The sequence below is a fragment of the Carcharhinus amblyrhynchos genome, chromosome 8 (assembly GCF_965287045.1).
Source record: "Carcharhinus amblyrhynchos chromosome 8, sCarAmb.v2.hapA, whole genome shotgun sequence".
Classification (NCBI taxonomy): Eukaryota; Metazoa; Chordata; class Chondrichthyes; order Carcharhiniformes; family Carcharhinidae; genus Carcharhinus; species Carcharhinus amblyrhynchos.
Window position 1 is genome coordinate 126,960,260 of NC_137331.1, and position 21,686 is coordinate 126,981,945.

Below are 21,686 nucleotides of genomic sequence, written 5' to 3' on the forward strand. Positions count from 1 at the left end.
CTGCCTCACAGCGCCAGGGTCCTGGGTTCAGTTCTGTCTTGGGTCATGTCTGTGTGGAGTTTTCATGTTCTCCCTGTGTCTGCATGGGTTTCCTCTGGGTGCTCCAGTTTCCTCCCATAGTCTGAAAGATGTGCAGGTTAGATTGATTGGCCATGCTAAATTGCCACTTAGTGCCAGGGTGATTAATGGGGTAAATATGTGGCGCTATGGGGATAGGGCCTATGTGGAATTGTGGTCAGTGCAGACTCAATGGGCCAAATGGCCTTCTTCTTCATTGTAGGGATTTATTCTATGAAGCTAGATTAGCCCCCAATAATGTTTCTCTTTGTATGTGTGTGATGACAGGATGCTTTGTTCCAGGATTAATTTTGTGACTAATTAGGGTAGAACATAGAACAGTACAGCACAGTACAGGCCCTTCAGCCTTCAGTGTTGTGCCGAGCTATGTCCGAACCCAAGATCAAGCTATCCCACTCCCTATTATTCTGGTGTGTTCTATCCAATAACTGCTCGAAAGTTCCGAAAGTGTCCGACTCCACTATCACAGCAGGCAGTACATTCCACACCCCAACCACTTTGAGTAAAGAATCTACCTCGGACATCCCTCCTATATCTCCCACCATGAACCTTATAGTTATGCCCCCTAGTAACAGCTACATCTGCTGGAGGAAATAGTCTCTGCACGTCCACTCTATCTATCCCTCTCAGCGTCTTATAAACCTCAATTTAAAAACGCAGTTTAAATGTAACTCTAACAGAATGAAGCAGCTTAACCAGTAAGAGTTGAACTATAGTTAAAAAATGAAAGAAAACAACTTTAATTTCTATCTTATCACTGTGTCAGTTCCAAATAAACAACATTTTCTTACAGACCATCTCCAGCAAGAGACAACCTAACCATCTCCCCTTGACATTCAATGGCATTACAATTGCTGAATCTCTCACTATCAACATCCTGGGGGTTACAATTGAGCAGAAACTGAACTGGACCGCCAACATAAATACTGTGGCAACTAAAGCACATCATAATATAAGAACATAAGAAATAGGAGCAGGAGTAGGCCATCCAGCCCTTCGAGCCTGCCCCCGCCATTCAATAAGATCATGGCTGATCTGTCGCTGCTCAGTTCCACATTCCCGCCCTCTCCCCATAACCCTTAATCCCCTCTCTTATCAAAAACCCATCAACCCGCGTCTTAAAAATATTTAGCGAGGCAGCCTCCACCACTTCAACGGGCAGAGAATTCCAGAGATTCACCACCCTTTGAGTGAAGAATTTCCTCCTCAACTCCGTTCTAAACCGCCCTCCTTTTATCTTGAGGCTGTGCCCCCTAGTCCTATTGTCTTTTTTGAGCGGGAAGAGTCTTTCCACCTCTATCCTATCCATCCCATTCATCATCTTATACGTCTCAATGAGATCTCCTCTCAGAGGCTGGGAATCCTGTACCGAGTAACTCATCAACTGATTTCCCAAAGTCTGTCCACCATCCACAAGTCTGGAGTGTCATGGAATACTCTCCATTTTGTCTAGATGAATGCAGCTCCAAAACCACTCTAGAATCTCAACACCACCCAGGACAAAACAACCCACTTGATTGGTGCACCATCCACTGCAACCAACATTCATTCCTACCACCACTGGTGCACAATGGCAGCAGATACACTGTAGGCAGCACCTTCCAAACCCACAACCATTACCATTTAGATGGCCTTGTGATGTGATGGCCCAGTGGTATTATTGTTAGACTATTAATCCAGAAACTCAGCTAACGCTCTGGGAACCCGGGTTCGAATCCCACCATGGCAGATGGTGGAATCTGAATTCAATAAAAAAATCTGGAATTAAGAATCTACTGATGATCCTGAAACCATTGTTGATTGTCGTAAAAACCCATCTGATTCACTAACCCCCTTTAGGAAAGGAAATCTGCTGTCCTTTTCTGGTCTGCCTTACATGTGACTCCAGACCCACGGCAATGTAGTTGACTCTCAACTGCCCTCAAAGGATAACTAGGCTGGCTTACCCAGCGATACCCATGTCCCATGAATGAACAAAAGAAAAGGACAAGGGGGACAGATGCCTGGGAACTCCACCACTTGCAAGTTCCCTTCCAAGCCACTCACCATCCTGACTTGAAAATATATTGCGGTTCCTTCACTGTGACTGGGTCAAAATCCTGGATTCAACTCCCTAACAGTGAGTGTTCCTACGCCACAGGGATTTCAGTGGTTCAAAAAGGTGGCACACAACCACCACTATCTTGAGGGCAATCAGAGTTAGGCAATATTGAATTGATTTATTATTTCACATGTATTGGGGTACAGTGATAAGTAAATCACAAAATTAGCCGAGCCAATGATGCACAGATTGTGTGAAAGAATAAATATAAATGTGGCTTCTTGTCATACCTTGTTTTATAAAGCTCTTTGGGGTGTTTTATTAAATTATGACTACTATGTAACTGTTATTGTTTAAGGAGACAGCGGACAGTGTAGGAGAGACGTCAGTGGTTATCTCTGCATTCCAGCATGATCCTGAGAGAGTCATTGATTTAGTTGAGGGGTGCTCTGAGTCTGTCAATCGATGACTGTAGAAACTGCACACGGTGCAAGTGCAATTTGAGGAACTGAAGATTCAGGTACATCAAAGAACAAAGAAAATTACAACACAGGAACAGGCCCTTCAGCCCTCCAAGCCTGCACCGACCATGCTGCCCAACTTAACTAAAACCCCCTCTCCTTCCGGGGACCATATCCCTCTAATCCCATCCTATTCATGTATTTGCCAAGGCGCCCCTTAAAAGTCACTATCGTATCTGCTTCCACTACCTCCCCCAGCAGTGAAATCCAGACACCCATTACTCTCTGTGTAAGATGAGTGACTGGGTGGGAGAATGTAGAAGGCTCACCAGGGAAAGGGAGTAATTGAGCATATTAACTGCTGCCAAATATTGTGGGAAAATGGGAAAACTCAGCAGCTGGGAGTGTGAAATCACAGTTTGAGCGGTTTGGGGGAGATTTATTTCTCAAAACAGATAATAAAGTTAGTGAGAATGGAAAGGGCAGGTAGATGTAGGTGATGACAGATGCAAGCAAGTGATTAGAAATTGTCTTTTTGGGACATGGGGCAGTGGTGCTGATGCTTAAACGATACAAGAACCATAGAATCCCTACAGTGCAGAAGAGGCCATTTGGCCCATTGAGTCTGCACTGCTTCAAGAACGTTCCGGGCCTTCCACTTTGCTTTGTCCCTGTAACCCCGCACATTTCCCATGGCCAATCCACCTAACCTGCACATCTTTGAGCTGAGGAGGTGATCATGAAGGTGGGTTAGCAAGTGTATAAGGAGGGAAAGGCTTACGGAGGGCTGTTTATAAAAAATTAGCTGAGAGGCCCAGAGTATATAAATAAAGAACTTTCGCTAAACCTCAGAAGAATACTGGTTCACCTCAGCTGAGTATTATGTCCAGTTCCAGGTGAAAGGATGCCTTGGAGATGGCGCAGACGAGATTTGTGAGAATGGTGTGAGAGACTTCTGTTAATCTATAGAGACTGGAATAGTTTATGTTAGAGTAGGGGAGGTTAAGAGCTGATTGAACAGCAATGTTCAAAATTCAGTGGAGTGAATGAGGAGTTTCCACTGGGAGAATGCTCAGAAAGCAGTGTGGACAAAGTACCGAAAGGGAGATGAAATTTATCTACACAGTGAACAGCACTGATGTGGAGAACGATGCCTGAAAGGAACCTGTAGCAGATTCAAAAATAACCTTCATAATAAGTATCATAAATAAATAGAACTAAATATTTGCAGTGGTTTTGGTGTGAAGATTGGGATTGCTAAGTCAGGCTGGAGCAGCTTTTCGTTCTGTTCGTTCAACCTTTTCCCCTTCCTGGTAGCGTTCTCTCATTATTCCTGCCTCGTTCCCCATCCACCATTCTCAGGAATATGATTTCTGTTGCTCTCTTGCCAGCTTGTGTACAGTACAAAACAATCACCGCATAGTGTCAGGAATCACTCTTAATGTTGTTAATTAGAGCCTTGCATTGTAGGCAGGAGCTTTGGCGCTGGGTCATTTCAGCCGTGCACCATCCAGGCACAACACTCCACACGACCCCTTCACAGTAATGTGGCAGGCACCCTCTCAGAGGCCAGCGTGTAAATGACCAAAAGGAGCCATTCTGAAGCTGGAGGCAGTGCTAAATGATACCAGGGAGAGCTGCAGTATTTCAGTGTCCTCCAGTCCTCTGGAAAGTATTCACTTTCACTTCACCAGTACTGAATAAATCTCACACTAGAATCAGTCTTAGAATGATCCTCACAATTGTTGTAACGATGGCAATTTTATTTTCAACAAAGCAGTCCTTCTGCTAGAAGAGATCAGATAATCTGGATGACAACTGGCTTCAATGGCTCTGGCTTGCTGCTCTTCATTCATCCTGTTTCCGTTACATTATCGCACCATTTTCAGTCAGTATGCTGTCTTGATGTTTTTCTGTTCAAAATGGATCATGCCATTGAAAGCTGGAAGTATAAGCATTTTGTTAGCTAGACAGAGTGTGTGATGCTTCCTTTTCATTATCTGTGCTGTGTGATTCTGTTTCCATGTTTAGGGTAACAGTTCACGTCAGTCTAACAGTAAACATTACTGTCAGACAGATAACTGGAGCCTGTTACCCAGCCCCTTTGGAGAATTCCAATTCAGTCATTTATACTTTTGGAAAATTGACTTCAATAACTTATTACTTAAATAATCAAAAATGTTGGACATAGCTCATGTTAGTCATAGCTCCACAAGCACAGTTAGTGTAGGCATGATGAGTAAACATCTAGAAATGGTTGTAGTGAGGAGAGATTTGCCAGTACGGATGTCGTGCGTAAAAAACAGAACTCAAATCTAGAAATCAAAATGTATGGTTGAGAGAAGGTTGAAAATGTCTATTTATAGCTGGTATGGAGCTGGCCTGCCTACCCACAGGATGATAACATGACTGTCAAAATTTGAAAAGGCAGGTGGTTCAGGGCAAGGGAATGGGAAGGAATTAGTTCTTCATGGGGAGAGCAGAGTTAATGGTGTCAGTTGAATTGGTGTTGAAGAACGAGAAGGGAAATTTGACCATGGAGCAATATGTAGAATTGGAAAGCCCAGCTGTGGTTTAAAGGTGAAACTTTAGATGGGAATCATGAAGAACAGTTTGGCTTGGAAAGAGGGGTGGGAGAGGGAATCTAGCTGATCAGGGGACAACAAGGGGGTTGTAAGGTTCAAAGGGCAAAGTTAAACCCCAGTGTAGGGTTTACAGATCATGGCACTGGGAAGAGAGAGTGGAGATCATGGTTTTACAGTTTGGTGATGGAGAGTTGGGAGGTTTTAAATTGGGAAGGAACTGTGAAGAGAAGAGAATCTCTGGGTTGGGACATTAGAGTCAGGATGCAGTGTGGAGAGTAGAAGTGGTGCCTTATAACAAGGTGATGAGGTGGGGATACAGTACTAATGGAAAGTCATGACTTCTGTTAGCTTCTGAAATGAAGAGTCCTCTTGTGGGCTACAGTGGTGAGATTTTAACTGCTCTACAGGTGACTCCACAATTGGGAATTTTTGTGTGCCTTTCAGTTGAGGACAGGATTGTGTGTGGCTGGATTGTGATACTCCCCACCAATCCTGCCAACGCTAGCTGTTAAGGATCATGACTAAATTGTGTCCATTTCACTGGGATACTCGGGATGCCTGTTCTCCACAGAACTGCACCCAGCAGGAAAACAGTGTTTCAGGAGTAGGAAAGGAAAAAAATTGGAAGCGAGAACTGCGTCTCTAGTTTTGGGTTAAGTAAATTGAAAGGGGGCGTAGATTTCAAAGTCACTGAACAGCAACAGGGAGTAATTTACTGATGGAAGGAGTTGGGTCGGACATGCAAGTATAGATGTAGCTGTAACAGTATATTTGAGAATTAAACTGTAAAACAGAAGACAATTGTTTAGAACAGGGGCCAGAATTTTCCAATGTTGGATGCCCCAGTACGACTGCCAGCGAGAATGGAGAATCTGGCGCTCAGCCAAATCTCCATTCACTGCAGTGGGACTGGAGAATCCCAGGCCCGGGTGAGGTCAGAGAATTCGGTCAGGGTGTGTGAAATAAGATGGATTTTAATGAGGAAGGTAAGAAAGCGAGTTAACCAACTATAACAGTAAATAATTTGCACAGTAACTTCATTGCAGTAATGCCTACTTGTGACTCTAATAAATAAACTTTAAACTTAAACAGGCAAACATCATTTGAAAATGGTCCACTGAGGTGAGGTACAATGGGAAAAATGTCAGTCTTAAGACTTGGATCGGGAGGGAATCTGGACTCAAAAACACTGGGATTTGAGAGTAAAGTTCAAGTTTGGATTTTGGAGTAAAAGGGTTTAGCCATTGGCGGGAGGGAGGGAGGAAAGAGATGAGGCACTGAACTGCCCAGTGGAAGGTCAAATTGGCTGATGTTCTCCAGAGTTGGTGCTGCTTCAACATAGAGGACGAGTTTGGAGTTAGATAGAAGACTAGGAAAGGGGATGGCAGTAGGTTGGGAGTTAAGGAATGCAGTCAGGTAGAGTAGAAGCAAGGTGTTGTCTGAGGACAAAGGCGACATAAGTGAGTAAAGACCACATAGAATAGTGTATACACAAGAACTAGAGACTTGTGGGGGTGGGGAAATATTGTATTGTAAAAGAAAGGCTGTAATAACACAATTGAAGCACAGACTCTTCGATCTGATCTGAATGTTTTTAATTCTGAGGAAGATTGTCCACTGCCAGTTCTCCAATGGGTTCCATTTCCATCACTCAGCTACATTGCTACAGTCTGGAATGCAAATGTTTAAAGCTCTAAGCTGGAGTCAAAGGTTTTTACAACTCTTATTACTGGAGCAAAATTGGGTGGCTGCCTGTTCTTTAGCAGGAATCGGAAAGTTTCAGGATGAGATCTTTGGGTCAGGTCCTCGATTTGCCGTGTATTGCCTGTTACAATACACATTGCCATCCATTCATTATTACTCTTCGATCATACCTTATCATTTTTCTCCCCCAGAAATTTATCATGCTTTTTTCTTTTCCCGTTATTTTCCTGTAGGCTTCGTTGGCGATTTGGCGCCATTGCTGAGGCTTGTTGTTTGAGGGTCTCCTCAGTTGTGCCGAGGCATCCTCAATCGTAGTTGAAAGTGCAGCGTTCAGCCAATCAGAACGCTACACTTGGCAGAAGGTATGATCGAAGGAGTGGTTACTGATCACCATAACATGTCTGCATTCTCTTGGCTAGTGATCTTCAACGTGCTGAGCTGGGAGGGGGACAGAGAGGTGTTTGAGGGAATATGAAATAAGGCCAATCGTAATCCAGAAAACAAATAATAAAATATGGTGGCTACTGAGAAGGTGAACATAGTGTGAGATTAGCTTGCTGAGGTGAAAGCACAGATTCATTTTATTGTCTCATTTCCTCTGTATAATTGATTTAATGACTCTTCTCTGCCCCACACCAAAACTTTGCTCCGTCTATGAGAGATAACCAAGCTTTGCCCTGAATACATCAAGTTACAACTCATGCAGGCAATTTGGCCCAACCATAGTGCTGATTAATCTCTGTGCAAGCTACTGACTGAATCACCGTTTATCTTCCCTGTCCCATTTTCCTTCAACACTTTATTGTTCACCTCCTCAAACTACTTAAAGATGTTGGCCAAACCTTTGCTTCAAGCACTAACTCTGGAGCCTCCCTACACATTCTGTGTGAGGAGGTTCCTCACAGCCTCTGTTCTGAATCTTTCTCCCATGTCCCATTATTTCATTTGTGAAACACTTCCATCATATCTCTCAGTAATTTGGATTATTCAAATGGAAGGAAAATACTTTCAACTCTCTCCTCTCTCTTTACTTGACAACTCAGAATCTCAGAATTTTACACTGCAGAAGAGGCCCTTTGGCCCTTCAAGTTTGCACCAATACATGAAAAGCTCTAACCTCCCAACTAACCCCACTTGCCAGCACTTGGCCCATAGCCCTGAATGTTATGATGTGCCAAGTACTCATCAAGGTACGTTTTAAAGGATGTGAGGCATCCCACCTTCACCACCCTCCCAGGCAGTGCATTCCAGACCCTCACCACCCTCTGGGAATAAAAGGTTTTCCTCAAATCCCCCCTAAACCTTCCACCCCTCACTTTTAACTCATGTCTGCTTGTAACTGATTTTCCAACTAAGGGGAACAGCTGCTCCCTATCCACCATGCCCCTCATAATAGAAACATAGAAACATAGAACATTACAGCACAGTACAGGCCCTTTGGCCCTCAGTGTTGTGCTGAGCTATGTCCAAATCCAAGATCAAGCTATCACACTCTCTATCCACGTGCCTATCCAATAACCGCTTGAAAGTTCCTAAAGTGTCCAACTCCACTATCACTGGAAGGCAGTGCATTCCACACCCCAACCACTCTCTGAGTGAAGAATCTACCTCGAACATCCCTCCTATATCTCCCACCATGAACCTTATAATTATGCTCCCTGGTAACAGCTACATCCACCCGAGAAAATAGTCTCTGAACATCCACTCTATCTATCCCTCTCATCATCTTATAAACCTCTATTAAGTCGCCTCTCATCCTCCTCCACTCTAATGAGAAAATCCCCAGCTCCCTCAACCTTTCCTCATAAGACCTACCCTCCAAACTAGGCAGCATCCTGGTAAATCTCCTCTGCACTCTCTCCAATGCTTCCACATCCTTCTTATAGTGAGGTGACCAGAACTGAACACAATATTCCAAATGTGGTCTCACCGAGGACCAGTATAGTTGCAGCATAATCCCACGGCTCTTAAACTCAAACCCCCTGTTAATAAATGCTAATACATTATAAGCCTTCTTCACGGCTCTATCCACTTGAGTGGCAACCTTCAGAGATCTGTGGATATGAACCCCAAGATCTCTCTGTTCCTCCACATTCCTCAGAATCTTGCTAATCTTGAACACCTCAATCAGACACCCCACAGTCTTTGCTTTAGAGAAAACAACCTATAGCTTATCCAAACTCTTCTTATAACTTAAATATTCCATTCCAGGCAACATCCTGGTGAATCTCCTCTGCATCCCTTCCAGTGCAATCACATCCTTCCTATAATGTGGGGACCAGAACTGTGCACTGTACTCCAGCTGCGGCCTCACCAAAGTTCTATACGACTCCAGCATGATTTTGTAATCTATTCTCGATTGATAAAGGCAAGTGTGACATTTGTCTTTATCACCCCCTATTAACCTGACTTTCCACCTTCAGAGATCCATAGACAAACACGCCAAGGTCTCTTTGTTCTTTGGAACTTGCCAGTGTCCTACCATTCATTGAAACTTCCTTGTCAAATTATTCCTTCCAAAGTGCATCACCTCACACTTTTCAGGGTTAAGTTCCATCTACTACTTATCTGCCCATTTAACCATCTTATCTATATCTTCCTGTAACTCAAGACACACAGCCTCACTGTTAACCACCCAGCCAGTTTCGGCAAACTTACTGATCCTCCCCCTCACATAGTCATCTATGTCATTTATATAAATGACGAATAACAGGGGCCCAACACAGATCCCTGTGGTACGCCACTGGTCACTGGCTTCCATTCACTAAAGCAGCTTTCTGTCATCACCCTCTGTCTCTCACCACGAAGCCAATTGTGTATCCACCTTATCAGATCACCCTGTATCCCATGTGCATTAGCCTTCTTAATAAGTCCCCAGTGTGGGATTTTGTCAAAGGTTTTGCTGAAATCCATGTAAACTACATCGACCGCACTTCCCTCATCCACACACCTGGTTACATGTTCAAAAAATTCAATCAAATTTGTTAGGCATGACCTCCCTCTGACAAAACCCTGCTGATTATCCCTGATCAAACCTCGCCTCTCCAAATGGAGACACATTCTCTCCTTCAGAATCTTTTCCAGTAGTTTCCCAATCAGACTTTATCCTCTTTATCCTGTCCTCAATTCTCTCCTTTATTTTTACCTCCTCCCATCTCTCTCCTTCCTTTTTACTCCCTCCCCATATTTCCACTTTGCTCCTGCCTAACTCTATCCTTTCTCTAATTTCCAGTCCAAGCTTTGCCTTGCTTTTCACCTCTCATTTATTAGAGTCAGAATCAGTGTTACCGCACAACCAATCTTGTTTATTCTGATATTTTCTCCAGTTGCAGAGAATTCCTCATTTTCCCCAAGGAATTCTTATCATGCAGTGATATTGTCACTGGACTAGTAATCCAGAGACCCAGGATAATACCCAGGTTCGATTCCCACCACGGCAGATGGTGAAATTTGAATTCAATGAAAGTCTGGAATTAAGAATCTACTGGTGACCATGAAACCATTGTCTATTGTCGTAAAAACCCATCTGGTTCACTAATATCCTTTATGGAAGGAAATCTGCTGTCCTTACCCTGTCTGGCCTACGTGTGACTCCAGAGCCCCATCAATGTGGTTGCCTCTTAACTGCCCTCAGGGATGGGCAATAAATGCTGGCCTAGTAAAAAAAATCCCGTGAATGAATAAAAAAACTTTTCTAAACTGCCCTTTAACTTTTCTAATGATAATAAACGTGTGCTCTGGACCAATGGAGGTAATTAATCTCTGTTTACCTCATTCTTACATGTGACCACTTTAAACTTCTTCATAATTAACCTGTCACTCCTACACAGCTTCTTTCCCATTGCTTTTATGTCTTTTTATTCCTTGTGGTCACAGCTGGCTGGGTTGACAATTGTTGTCCATCCCTTGTTAGCCTGAGAAACTTTCTTTGGGCTGGGTATCTTCTTGATCATGTCAGAGGGGAGTTAAGAATCAACCCTGTTAGTATTTGTCACTATAGTTCCAGGCTCAGAAAGAACAAAAGATTTCCTTCCCGAAAGGTCATTACTGAATTAGTTGGGCTTTAATGACAATCTGATGACGTCTTGGTCACTTGTACAAATATTTGCTTTTTATATTCCAGCTCTTTACCCTGAATTTAAATTCTCACATGGTGCTGGTGAGAATTGATTCTGGATTATTCAGCAATAATACAAAAACTAGACTATTTCTTCCTAGAATGGGACACTCACTATAGCACACACAGCTATAACTGCAGGCTGAATACAGATTGGCCAGGCAGGGCTACAGAGAACAAAGTTTGGACAGCTTTTTAAGAGTCGGTAAAGATGCAGCATGGTGGCACAGTGGTTAGCACTGTTGCCTCACAGCACCAGGGACCTGGGTTCGATTCCTGGCCTTGGGTCACTGTCTATATGGAGTTCGCACGTTCTCCATGTTTCTTTCCACAACCCAAAGATGTGCAGGTTAGGTTGATTGGCCATGCTAAATTGACTGTAGTGTCAGGGAATTAGCAGGGTAATTATGTGGGGTTATGTGAATAGGGCTTGGGTGGGGTTGTAGTCGGTGCAGATTTGATGGGCCGAATGGCCTCCTTCTGCACTGTAGGGATTCTGTGATTCTATGACCTTCTGCACTTTAAAATTCTGTGATTCTCAGGCTAATATTACTTCCCACTTTTGCATTTTGCACATTCAGATATAAAATCAAGGATTCATTTGCCTTTTTTAGACTCTTTCCATGCCACTGTTAATGACCTGTGTACCTGAGCACTCGAGACCCCTCTACTCAACTCTTATTATTTTGCTATTTAAGGTGTATCTCTTCTCTCTACTGTTGACAAGATATTTGAAAACTCAGAATTTTCCCACACTGAAGTATCTTTCTGCCAGTGAATTTCAATAATCTCACTCTCCAAACCAAACTCCTTCCTGTGGAACGTCACTCATGACACCTTTTCACCCCAAAAACCTTCCCTTCAGCAGTTGCCGCCTTCCTTCACCGATCTCTCTTTCCACGTGGCCTCATCCTCCTCAGTTCTGTTTTATAGGTCTCCTATGTTTCAGACTTCTGCAGTTAGTAGTTTAAATTTGGAGATGCTGGTGTTGGACTGGGGTAAACACGTCTCAACACCAGGTTAAAGTTGGTTCAGTAAAGTCCAATAAACCTGTTGGACTTTAACCTGGTGTGAGACTTCTTACTGTTAGTACTTTAGGATAGGGGCTAGGGAAGGGACAGGGAAAGGAGAACTGTAGGCAGCTGGGATGTGGGTTTGATTATGCATACAGGTTCCCCATCACGTAATGTGAGCTGCCTTGTAGAACCAGAGCTTGTGTGGGGAGACATGACCTGAGGTTATCTGTATGATGGTGACCAGATGCCCACTAGGAGAATGAAGACTGTTATGGTGAGAAATCAGCCCTCTTGCATGATGTCCAAAAGCACACTTATTGTATAAAGTAATTTGAAAGGTAAGGCAGTTCCAGAGCAGCTCACATAGTCACATGTGCTTTTGAATGTGGAAGAGAATGTATTCTGCTGCACCATTCTGAGGAGGGAGTAAGTAAGTCAGTGCTCACTTTCTTAGTACTAGGCAGGACTGCGATACTGGGGTAACAACACCTCTCCCTCGGTGGAAGAATGGACCGCATTATCACTGTGTGTGGCAGCCTGCGAGCACATGTTAAGTCGTGCGCAAGGAAGGTTGGAGTGCTTTTGGAAAGAATTTTGGGATATCTGAGACTCGCACATTTCATCTGACCAAATCCATAGCTGACACCCATGGCGATGGACTCCTGTCGACCATCTTTGCTTTGCCAGAGAAAAAAATTGACTGACTTGAATCCATGGAGTGTTGCCTCTAAGTATATATTAAGAGCAAACTGATTTAATGTACGCTGTATACATCGGATTGTCTTGCAGTGTGTTTGATATCTCGTCTGCATTGTCCACTGTATAAGGAGCTGTTTTCAGCTGTATCATTTCCTCTGTATTATTCTTGTTGGAAAAACCAATAAAAACATAAATTATAACAAGTTGTGTACAATTATTAAACAGAGTTATATTACAACTTTACACTAAATTTGCTTGGATACTTTATGGATTTGTTTTCAAAGGGAGGTTGCACAAGAATGGTGGTGTTGTATTGTAAATGGCAGCTGTGTAAAATAAAACCTGGGTTAAAAGGCACATCCAGATACTTGTGCTATCAGTAAGTTGCAGCAGTTTGAACCCCTGCCCCTGAAATACAGCCCAAGTTTCAGAAACCCTGCCCTTCACCTGAGAGGCTCAGTCCACAGCTGGAACCTGTGCTGTACTGGAGACAGATTTCAACAATAAACACACAAAGAAGCTGCCTTTCTGAGAATGGCCTGGGTTTGTTGGGTTGTAAAAACCCTGTCTTCTTTATTAATTCGAGTTGGACTCTGTGTCCAGGGAGCTCAGCTAGGATGCCTGATATAAACGCCATTAGATTTCTGTTCCTGCCCCTTTTCAACAGGTTTCTGGCCTGCTGGGCTGCACAAACACGTCACATTCAGAGCTTGCTGCTACAGGCTTGAGGGAAATGAGAATGTTGCAGAACTATTTACAAATGTGTGGAGACTCTTAACTAACCTTCAATGATGGACTGATCATAATTAAACATCATAGCAATGTGATGTTAAATGATATTATACCATGATGTTATGTCTGGGATAGAGTGACTCAGTGGATAAGTACAATTTGCTCAATTCTTTGTCTTTTGTTTTAATGGAATGTTATGTTCCCATATCAGTGTTTATTTCCCTCCTTTTCCTCACCTCAGCAGTTTAATTATGTGAGAGCTAGAATTCATTAATCTCATCGCTGTCCCTTCAAGAATGTTGTTTGTGAAGTGCAGTTGTTCAGTTTTCCATTGAATACCAGTAGATGGAGCTATTGTACTGTCAGTCACTTGCCTGTCTCATTGCAAAGTGAACACACTCTCACACATAAACAGGTGGATTCCTTTCACAAACCACAATTAACTGCGGTAAGTTTGAATTTTAAATATCCGCTGGTCAGAGTCCAAACCCTTAAAGCTGCCTGTGAATCATCATCTATGAACTCTGAACGGTATGCTTTGTATAGCGTGTAAGAAACAATACTTTTCACTGTATCCCAATACATGTGACAATAATAAATTAAATCAAACCAATCATCTCACTGATTGCTTCACCTTAATTCTCCGACTCAGTTAGCTGCATGGTACAGACACAGTTTGGGATTGGTTTATAATTAGTACAGCTAATAGTGAAGTGAATACTGGGATACAGACGTGAGGGATGATATTGTCTCTAAAACCTAACCTTCCCATTACACGCACACTCGAGATTTCTAAAATGAGGAAAGTCTTGCACTCACACTCCTTTCACAGCCTCAGAACATCCCAAAGTGCTTTACAATCAGTGAAGTATTTTTGAAGTCACTGTTATAATGTAGCATTTTTTCAGTACTGCACTGTGGTGTCAGCCTGGATTATGGACTGAGGTCTCTGAAGAGGAGCTTGAATGTACAATAGACAAGAGTGCTACACATTGAGCCAGAACTGTTTCCCTTTAATAATTGTTCAGCTACCTGGTGAATTGGTATCTATTTCTGCTGTGGATTTCTAAAACAAACTCCAGCCTGCAGCCCTGTGAGAACTCTGCAGAACCCCAATTCTGGCCTTTAATGATTTCCTTCATCCCACCATAGGAATCCTTGCTGTGGCAGTCTCTCCCTCAACCCCTCTCCTCTCTTACAACAGGCTTTAAATCCATCTCTTAGGTCAGCCCTCTCATCACCTGTTTCAAATCTCTTTATGTGGCTGAGTCAAAGTTGGTCTACTAACGGTTCCTGTCATACTGTTTCACTGTGTTAAAAGCACAGTATGATTGCAGGCTGTTGTTCAGTGCTGTAGGGAAAGGTGATGTGTAATGGGATGCATTTGAAAGTTAATGCTGTCTTCTGCACAGGAACAGTCACTGAGATGTGGGTGTATTGGTATTAATGCAGGTTTTCATGTTATACTGTCTTTCTGCTTATCAATTACCTTGGGTAATTAGTAAATATTAATGGGTTATTAATTTAACAAGCACGACCTTATTGTATAAAATTTTGTATGCAATCCGAACCAAATATTAGACAGTTTAACATGCTAAAGCCCAGAATTTTCCAATTGGCAAACTGGATGGTACAACTTGCTTTTCCAAGGAACATGCCTGTATACAGCACCGTTCCCATCTCCTGCAATGTCCCACAGTGCTTCATATGCAGTGAATTGTAGTCATTGTTATACAATACCGCGAGGTGCCCGCTCATGTAATCTGGTGGTTAATAAAGGGATGAACCTCTGGGAAAATTGCCCACCTTCATCTTTGAAGCTTGACATTCCTTGGAACGGGAGACGGGAAAGCAGTTTTGATTATTGACTGGTCTCTGTAGTGATGCAGAGCAGTCTTGTGTTACCAATGAGTGGGAGGACTTTCATGGAATACATGGTTCTGTATGCATCAAAGTTCAAGACAGGAGTGGTTCCTGTTAAACAGGAAGACATTTTCAGGATAGAAGAAGCTGATTAGACCCAGTCCCTTGTCTCTGTAGACCAGGCCCACCTACCTACACTATAGTAAATCCCTCAGTCCCATTGTCCCAATGTTAGTTAATCCGTCAGTCCCACGATTCACCCTCTCCTCGTATCCTTCAACCTGACCTTCAATCCGTCAATCCCGTTTTCCCACCCTCTCCCTCTATTCCTGAACCCCAACTGCCTGCCTTCTCCCCATATATTTCAATCCCAGCTTCTGCCCATATACCACAACAACAACTTAGATTTATAGAACATAGAACAGTACAGCACAGTACAGGCCCTTCAGCCTTTGATGATGTTCTGAGCTATGTCCAAATCCAAGATCAAGCTATCCCACTCCCTATCATTCTGGTATGCTCTATGTACCTATCCAATAAACGCTTGAAAGTTCCCAAAGTGCCCGACTCCACTATCACAGCAGGCAGTCTATTCTACACCCCAACCACTCTCTGAGTAAAGAATCTATCTTGGACGTCCCTCCTGGGATTAGTCCTGGGACGTCCCTCCTTGGATTAGTAAGTTTGCTGATGACACCAAAGTCGGAGGTGTGGTAGATAGTGATGAAGGGTGTCATAGTTTGCAGGAAGACTTAGACAGGTTGCAGAGCTGGGCCGAGAGGTGGCGGATGGAGTTTAATGCGGAGAAGTGTGAGGTAATTCACTTTGGTAGGAATAACAGATGTGTCGAGTATAGGGCTAACGGGAGGACTTTGAATAGTGTGGATGAACAGAGGGATCTAGGTGTATGTGTACATAGATCCCTGAAAGTAGGGAGTCAAGTAGATAAGGTTGTTAAGAAGGCATACGGTGTCTTGGCGTTTATTGGTAGGGGGATTGAATTTAGGAGTCGCAGCGTCATGTTGCAACTGTACACAACTCTGGTGCGGCCGCACTTGGAGTACTGTGTGCAGTTCTGGTCCCCACGTTACAGGAAGGATGTGGAGGCTTTGGAGAGGGTGCAGAGGAGGTTTACCAGGATGTTGCCTGGTATGGAGGGGAGGTCCTATGAGGAGAGGCTGAGGGATTTGGGGTTGTTTTCGCTGGAAAGAAGGCGGCTAAGAGGGGATCTTATTGAAACATATAAGATGATTAGAGGTTTAGATAGGGTAGATAGTAATAGCCTTTTTCCTCTAATGGAGAAATCTAGCACGAGGGGGCATGGCTTTAAATTAAGGGGGGGTAGTTATAGGACGGATGTCAGGGGTAGGTTCTTTACCCAGAGGGTGGTGAGGGATTGGAATGCCCTGCCTGCTGCAGTTGTAAATGCGCCTAGTTTGGGGGCGTTTAAGAGATCCGTGGATAGGTTTATGGACGAGAAGGGATTGGTTTAGGTTAGTGGGTCATTGTTTTGTAACTGGTCGGCGCAACATCGTGGGCCGAAGGGCCTGTTCTGCGCTGTAATGTTCTATGTTCCTGTGTCTCCCACCATGGGCCTTATAATTATGCCCCCTAGTAACAGAGCTACATCCACCTGAGGAAATAGTCTCTGCATGTCCACTCTATCTATCCCCCTCATCATCTTATAAACCTCTATTAAGTCACTTCTCATCCTCCTCCGCTCTAAAGAGAAAAGCCCCAGCTCCCCCAACCTTTCCTTGTAAGACCTACCCTCCAAACCAGGCAGCATCCTGGTAAATCTCCTCTGCACTCTCTCCAATGCTTCCACATCCTTCTTATAGTGAGGTGACCAGAACTGAACACAATATTCCAAATGTGGTCTCACCAAGGACCAGTATAGTTGCAGCATAACCCCACAGCTCTTAAACTCAAACCCCCTGTTAATAAACGCTAACACACTATAAGCCTTCTTAATGGCCCTATCCACTTGAGTGACAACCTTCAGTGTACCCCAGTGTTATACAGTGTCAGACCCGTCCCCGCCAGTACTGTACCCCGGTGTTATACAGTGACAGACCCGTCCCCACCAGTACTGTACCCCAGTGTTACACAGCGACAGACTCGTCCCCAACAGTAGTGTACCCCAGTGTTATACAGTGACAGACCCGTCCCCACCAGTACTGTACCCCAGTGTTACACAGCGACAGACTCGTCCCCACCAGTACTGTACCCCAGTGTTATACAGTGACAGACCCGTCCCCACCAGTACTGTACCCCAGTGTTATACAGTGATAGACCCGTCCCCACCAGTACTGTACCCCAGTGTTATACAGTGACAGACCCGTCCCCACCAGTACTGTACCCCAGTGTTATACAGTGACAGACCCGTCCCCACCAGTACTGTACCCCAGTGTTATACAGTGACAGACCCGTGCCCACCAGTACTGTACCCCAGTGTTATATCATAAGAACATAAGAAATAAGAACATAAGAAATAGGAGCAGGAGTAGGCCATCTAGCCCTTCGAGCCTGCCCCGCCATTCAATAAGATCATGGCTGATCTGTTGTGGCTCAGTTCCACTTTCCCGCCCTCTCCCCATAACCCTTAATCCCCTCTCTTATCAAGAACCCATCAACCCGCTTCTTAAAAATATTTAGCGAGGCAGCCTCCACCACTTCAACGGGCAGAGAATTCCAGAGATTCACCACCCTTTGAGTGAAGAAGTTCCTCCTCAACTCCGTTCTAAACCGCCTCCCCTTTATCTTGAGGCTGTGCCCCCTAGTCCTACTGTCTTTTTTGAGCGGGAAGAGTCTCTCCACCTCTATCCTATCCATCCCATTCATCATCTTATACGTCTCAATGAGATCTCCCCTCATTCTTCTAAACTCTAACGAGTACAAGCCTAGTTTATTCAGCCTCTCCTCATAGCTCAATCCCCTCAACTCTGGTATCAGCCTAGTAAACCTCCTCTGCACTCCCTCCAAGGCCAAAATATCCTTGCGCAGGTGCGGCGCCCAAAACTGACAGACCCGTCCCCACCAGTACTGTACCCCAGTGTTATACATTGACAGACCTATCCCCACTAGTACTGTATCCCTGTGTTACACAGTGACAGACGCATCCCCACCAGTACTGTACCCCAGTGTTACACAGTGACAGACCCGTCCCCACCGGTACTGTACCCAGTGTTATACAGCGACAGACCCGTCCCCACCAGTACTGTACCCCAGTGTTATACAGTGACAGACCCGTCCCCACCGGTACTGTACCCAGTGTTATACAGCGACAGACCCGTCCCCACCAGTACTGTACCCCAGTGTTATACAGAGACAGACCCGTCCCCGCCAGTACTGTACCCCAGTGTTATACAGTGACAGACCCGTCCCCACCGGTACTGTACCCAGTGTTATACAGCGATAGACCCGTCCCCACCAGTACTGTACCCCAGTGTTATACAGCGACAGACCCGTCCCCGCCAGTACTGTACCCCAGTGTTATACAGTGACAGACCCGTCCCCACCAGTACTGTACCCCAGTGTTATACAGTGACAGACCCGCTCCACCAGTACTGTACCCCAGTGTTATACAGGGACAGACCCGTCCCCACCAGTACTGTACCCCAGTGTTATACATTGACAGACCTATCCCCACCAGTACTGTACCCCAGTGTTATACAGGGACAGACGCATCCCCACCAGTACTGTACCCCAGTGTTACACAGTGACAGACCTGTTCCCACCAGTACTGTACCCCAGTGTTATACAGGGACAGACCCGTCCCCACCAGTACTGTACCCCAGTGTTACACAGTGACAGACCTGTTCCCACCAGTACTGTACCCCAGTGTTATACAGGGACAGACCCGTCCCCACCAGTACTGTACCCCAGTGTTATACAGTGACAGACCCGTCCCCACCAGTACTGTACTCCAGTGTTATACAGTGACAGACCCGTCCCCGCCAGTACTGTACCCCAGTGTTATACAGCGACAGACCCGTCCCCACCAGTACTGTACCCCAGTGTTATACATTGACAGACCTATCCCCACTAGTACTGTATCCCTGTGTTACACAGTGACAGACGCATCCCCACCAGTACTGTACCCCAGTGTTACACAGTGACAGACCCGTCCCCACCAGTACTGTACCCCAGTGTTACACAGTGACAGACCCGTCCCCACCAGTACTGTACCCCAGTGTTACACAGTGACAGACCCGTCCCCACCGGTACTGTACCCAGTGTTATACGGCGACAGACCCGTCCCCACCAGTACTGTACCCCAGTGTTATACAGAGACAGACCCGTCCCCGCCAGTACTGTACCCCAGTGTTATACAGTGACAGACCCGTCCCCACCGGTACTGTACCCAGTGTTATACAGCGATAGACCCGTCCCCACCAGTACTGTACCCCAGTGTTATACAGTGACAGACCCGTCCCCACCAGTACTGTATCCCAGTGTTATACAGAGACAGACCCGTCCCCACCAGTACTGTACCCCAGTGTTATACAGTGACAGACCCGTCCCCACCAGTACTGTACCCCAGTGTTATACAGAGACAGACCCGTCCCCACCAGTACTGTACCCCAGTGTTATACAGTGTCAGACCCGTCCCCACCAGTACTGTACCCCAGTGTTATACAGTGACAGACCTGTCCCCACCAGTACTGTACCCCAGTGTTGTGCAGTGACAGACCCGTCCCCACCAGTACTGTACCCCAGTGTTATACAGTGAGAGATTTGTCCCCACCAGTACGGTATCCCCATGTTATACAGTGACAGACGTCTCCCCACCAGTACTGTACCCCAGTGTTATACAGTGACAGACCCGTCCCCACCAGTACTGTACCCCAGTGTTATACAGTGATAGACTTGTCCCCACCAGTACTGTACCCCAGTGTTATACAGTGACAGACGTCTCCCCACCAGTACTGTACCCCAGTGTTATACAGTGACAGACGTCTCCCCACCAGTACTGTACCCCAGTGTTGTACAGTGACCGACTTGTGCCCACCAGTGTTATATAGCGATTATCAGTAGTATTTCCCAATGTTAAATAGTGGTAGGACAAACTTGAATGCGGATTACAGGGTCAACGGCAGGGTTCTGAGGAATGTGGAGGAACGGAGAGATCTTGGGGGTCATATCCAGAGATCTTTGAAGGTTGCCACTCAAATGGATAGAACTGTGAAAAAGGCTTATTGTGTGTTAGTGTTTATTAACAGGGGGTTTGAGTTTAAGAGCTGTGGGGTTATGCTGCAACTATACTGGTCCTTGGTGAGACCACATTTGGAATATTGTGTTCAGTTCTGGTCACCTCACTATAAGAAGGATGTGGAAGCATTGGAGAGAGTGCAGAGGAGATTTACCAGGATGTTGCCTGGTTTGGAGGATAGGTCTTATGAGGAAAGGTTGATGGAGCTGGGGCTTTTCTCTTTAGAGCGGAGGAGGATGAGAGGCGACTTAATAGAGGTTTATAAGATGATGAGGGGGATAGATAGAGTGGACGTGCAGAGACTATTTTCTCGGGTGGATGTAGCTGTTGCTAGGGGGCATAACTATAAGGTTCATGGTGGGAGATATAGGGGGGATGTCCGAGGGAGATTCATCACTCAGAGAGTGGTTGGGGTGTGGAATGCACTGCCTGCTGTGATAGTGGAGTCGGACACTTTGGGAACTTCTAAGCGTTTATTGGATAGGCACATGGAGCACTCCAGAATGATAGGGAGTGGGATAGACTGATCTTGGTTTTGGACATAGCTCGGCACAACATCGAGGGCTGAAGGGCCTGTACTGTGCTGTACTGTTCTATGTTCTATAAATCTAAGTTGTTGTTGTGGTATATGGGCAGAAGCTGGGATTGAAATATATGGGGAGAAGGCGGGCAGTTGGGGTTCAGGAATAGAGGGAGAGGGCGGGAAAACACCACCCTCCCCCACACAGACATCACCGCCCCTCCCCCACACAGACATCACCGCCCCTCCCCCACACAGACATCACCGCCCCTCCCCCACACAGACATCACCGCCCCTCCCCCACACAGACATCACCGCCCCTCCCCCACACAGACATCACCGCCCCTCCCCCACACAGACATCACCGCCCCTCCCCCACACAGACATCACCGCCCCTCCCCCACACAGACATCACCGCCCCTCCCCCACACAGACATCACCGCCCCTCCCCCACACAGACATCACCGCCCCTCCCCCACACAGACATCACCGCCCCTCCCCCACACAGACATCACCGCCCCTCCCCCGCACAGACATCACCGCCCCTCCCCCACACAGACATCACCGCCCCTCCCCCGCACAGACATCACCGCCCCTCCCCCACACAGACATCACCGCCCCTCCCCCGCACAGACATCACCGCCCCTCCCCCACA

General features: G+C 45.5%; 1 protein-coding gene across 5 annotated transcripts in view; it reads left to right on the forward strand.

Annotated features, from left to right (window-relative positions):
• The window catches only part of agap3 (ArfGAP with GTPase domain, ankyrin repeat and PH domain 3), a 715,466-nt gene that overhangs the window by 458,988 nt on the left and 234,792 nt on the right, over nucleotides 1-21,686 (forward strand). Inside the window, exon 10 of one of the 5 annotated variants that reach the window (XM_080194797.1) lies at nucleotides 9,081-13,988. The exons of 2 other annotated variants lie outside the window; for them this stretch is intronic. In XM_080194797.1, coding sequence (XP_080050923.1) covers nucleotides 9,081-9,095 — 15 coding nt within the window. In that variant the 3' untranslated portion in view covers nucleotides 9,096-13,988. Of the gene's footprint in view, nucleotides 1-7,102; nucleotides 8,414-9,080; nucleotides 13,989-21,686 lie in introns of those variants that run through there. 2 more of the 5 variants (XM_080194799.1, XM_080194796.1) reach the window with 2 other exon arrangements.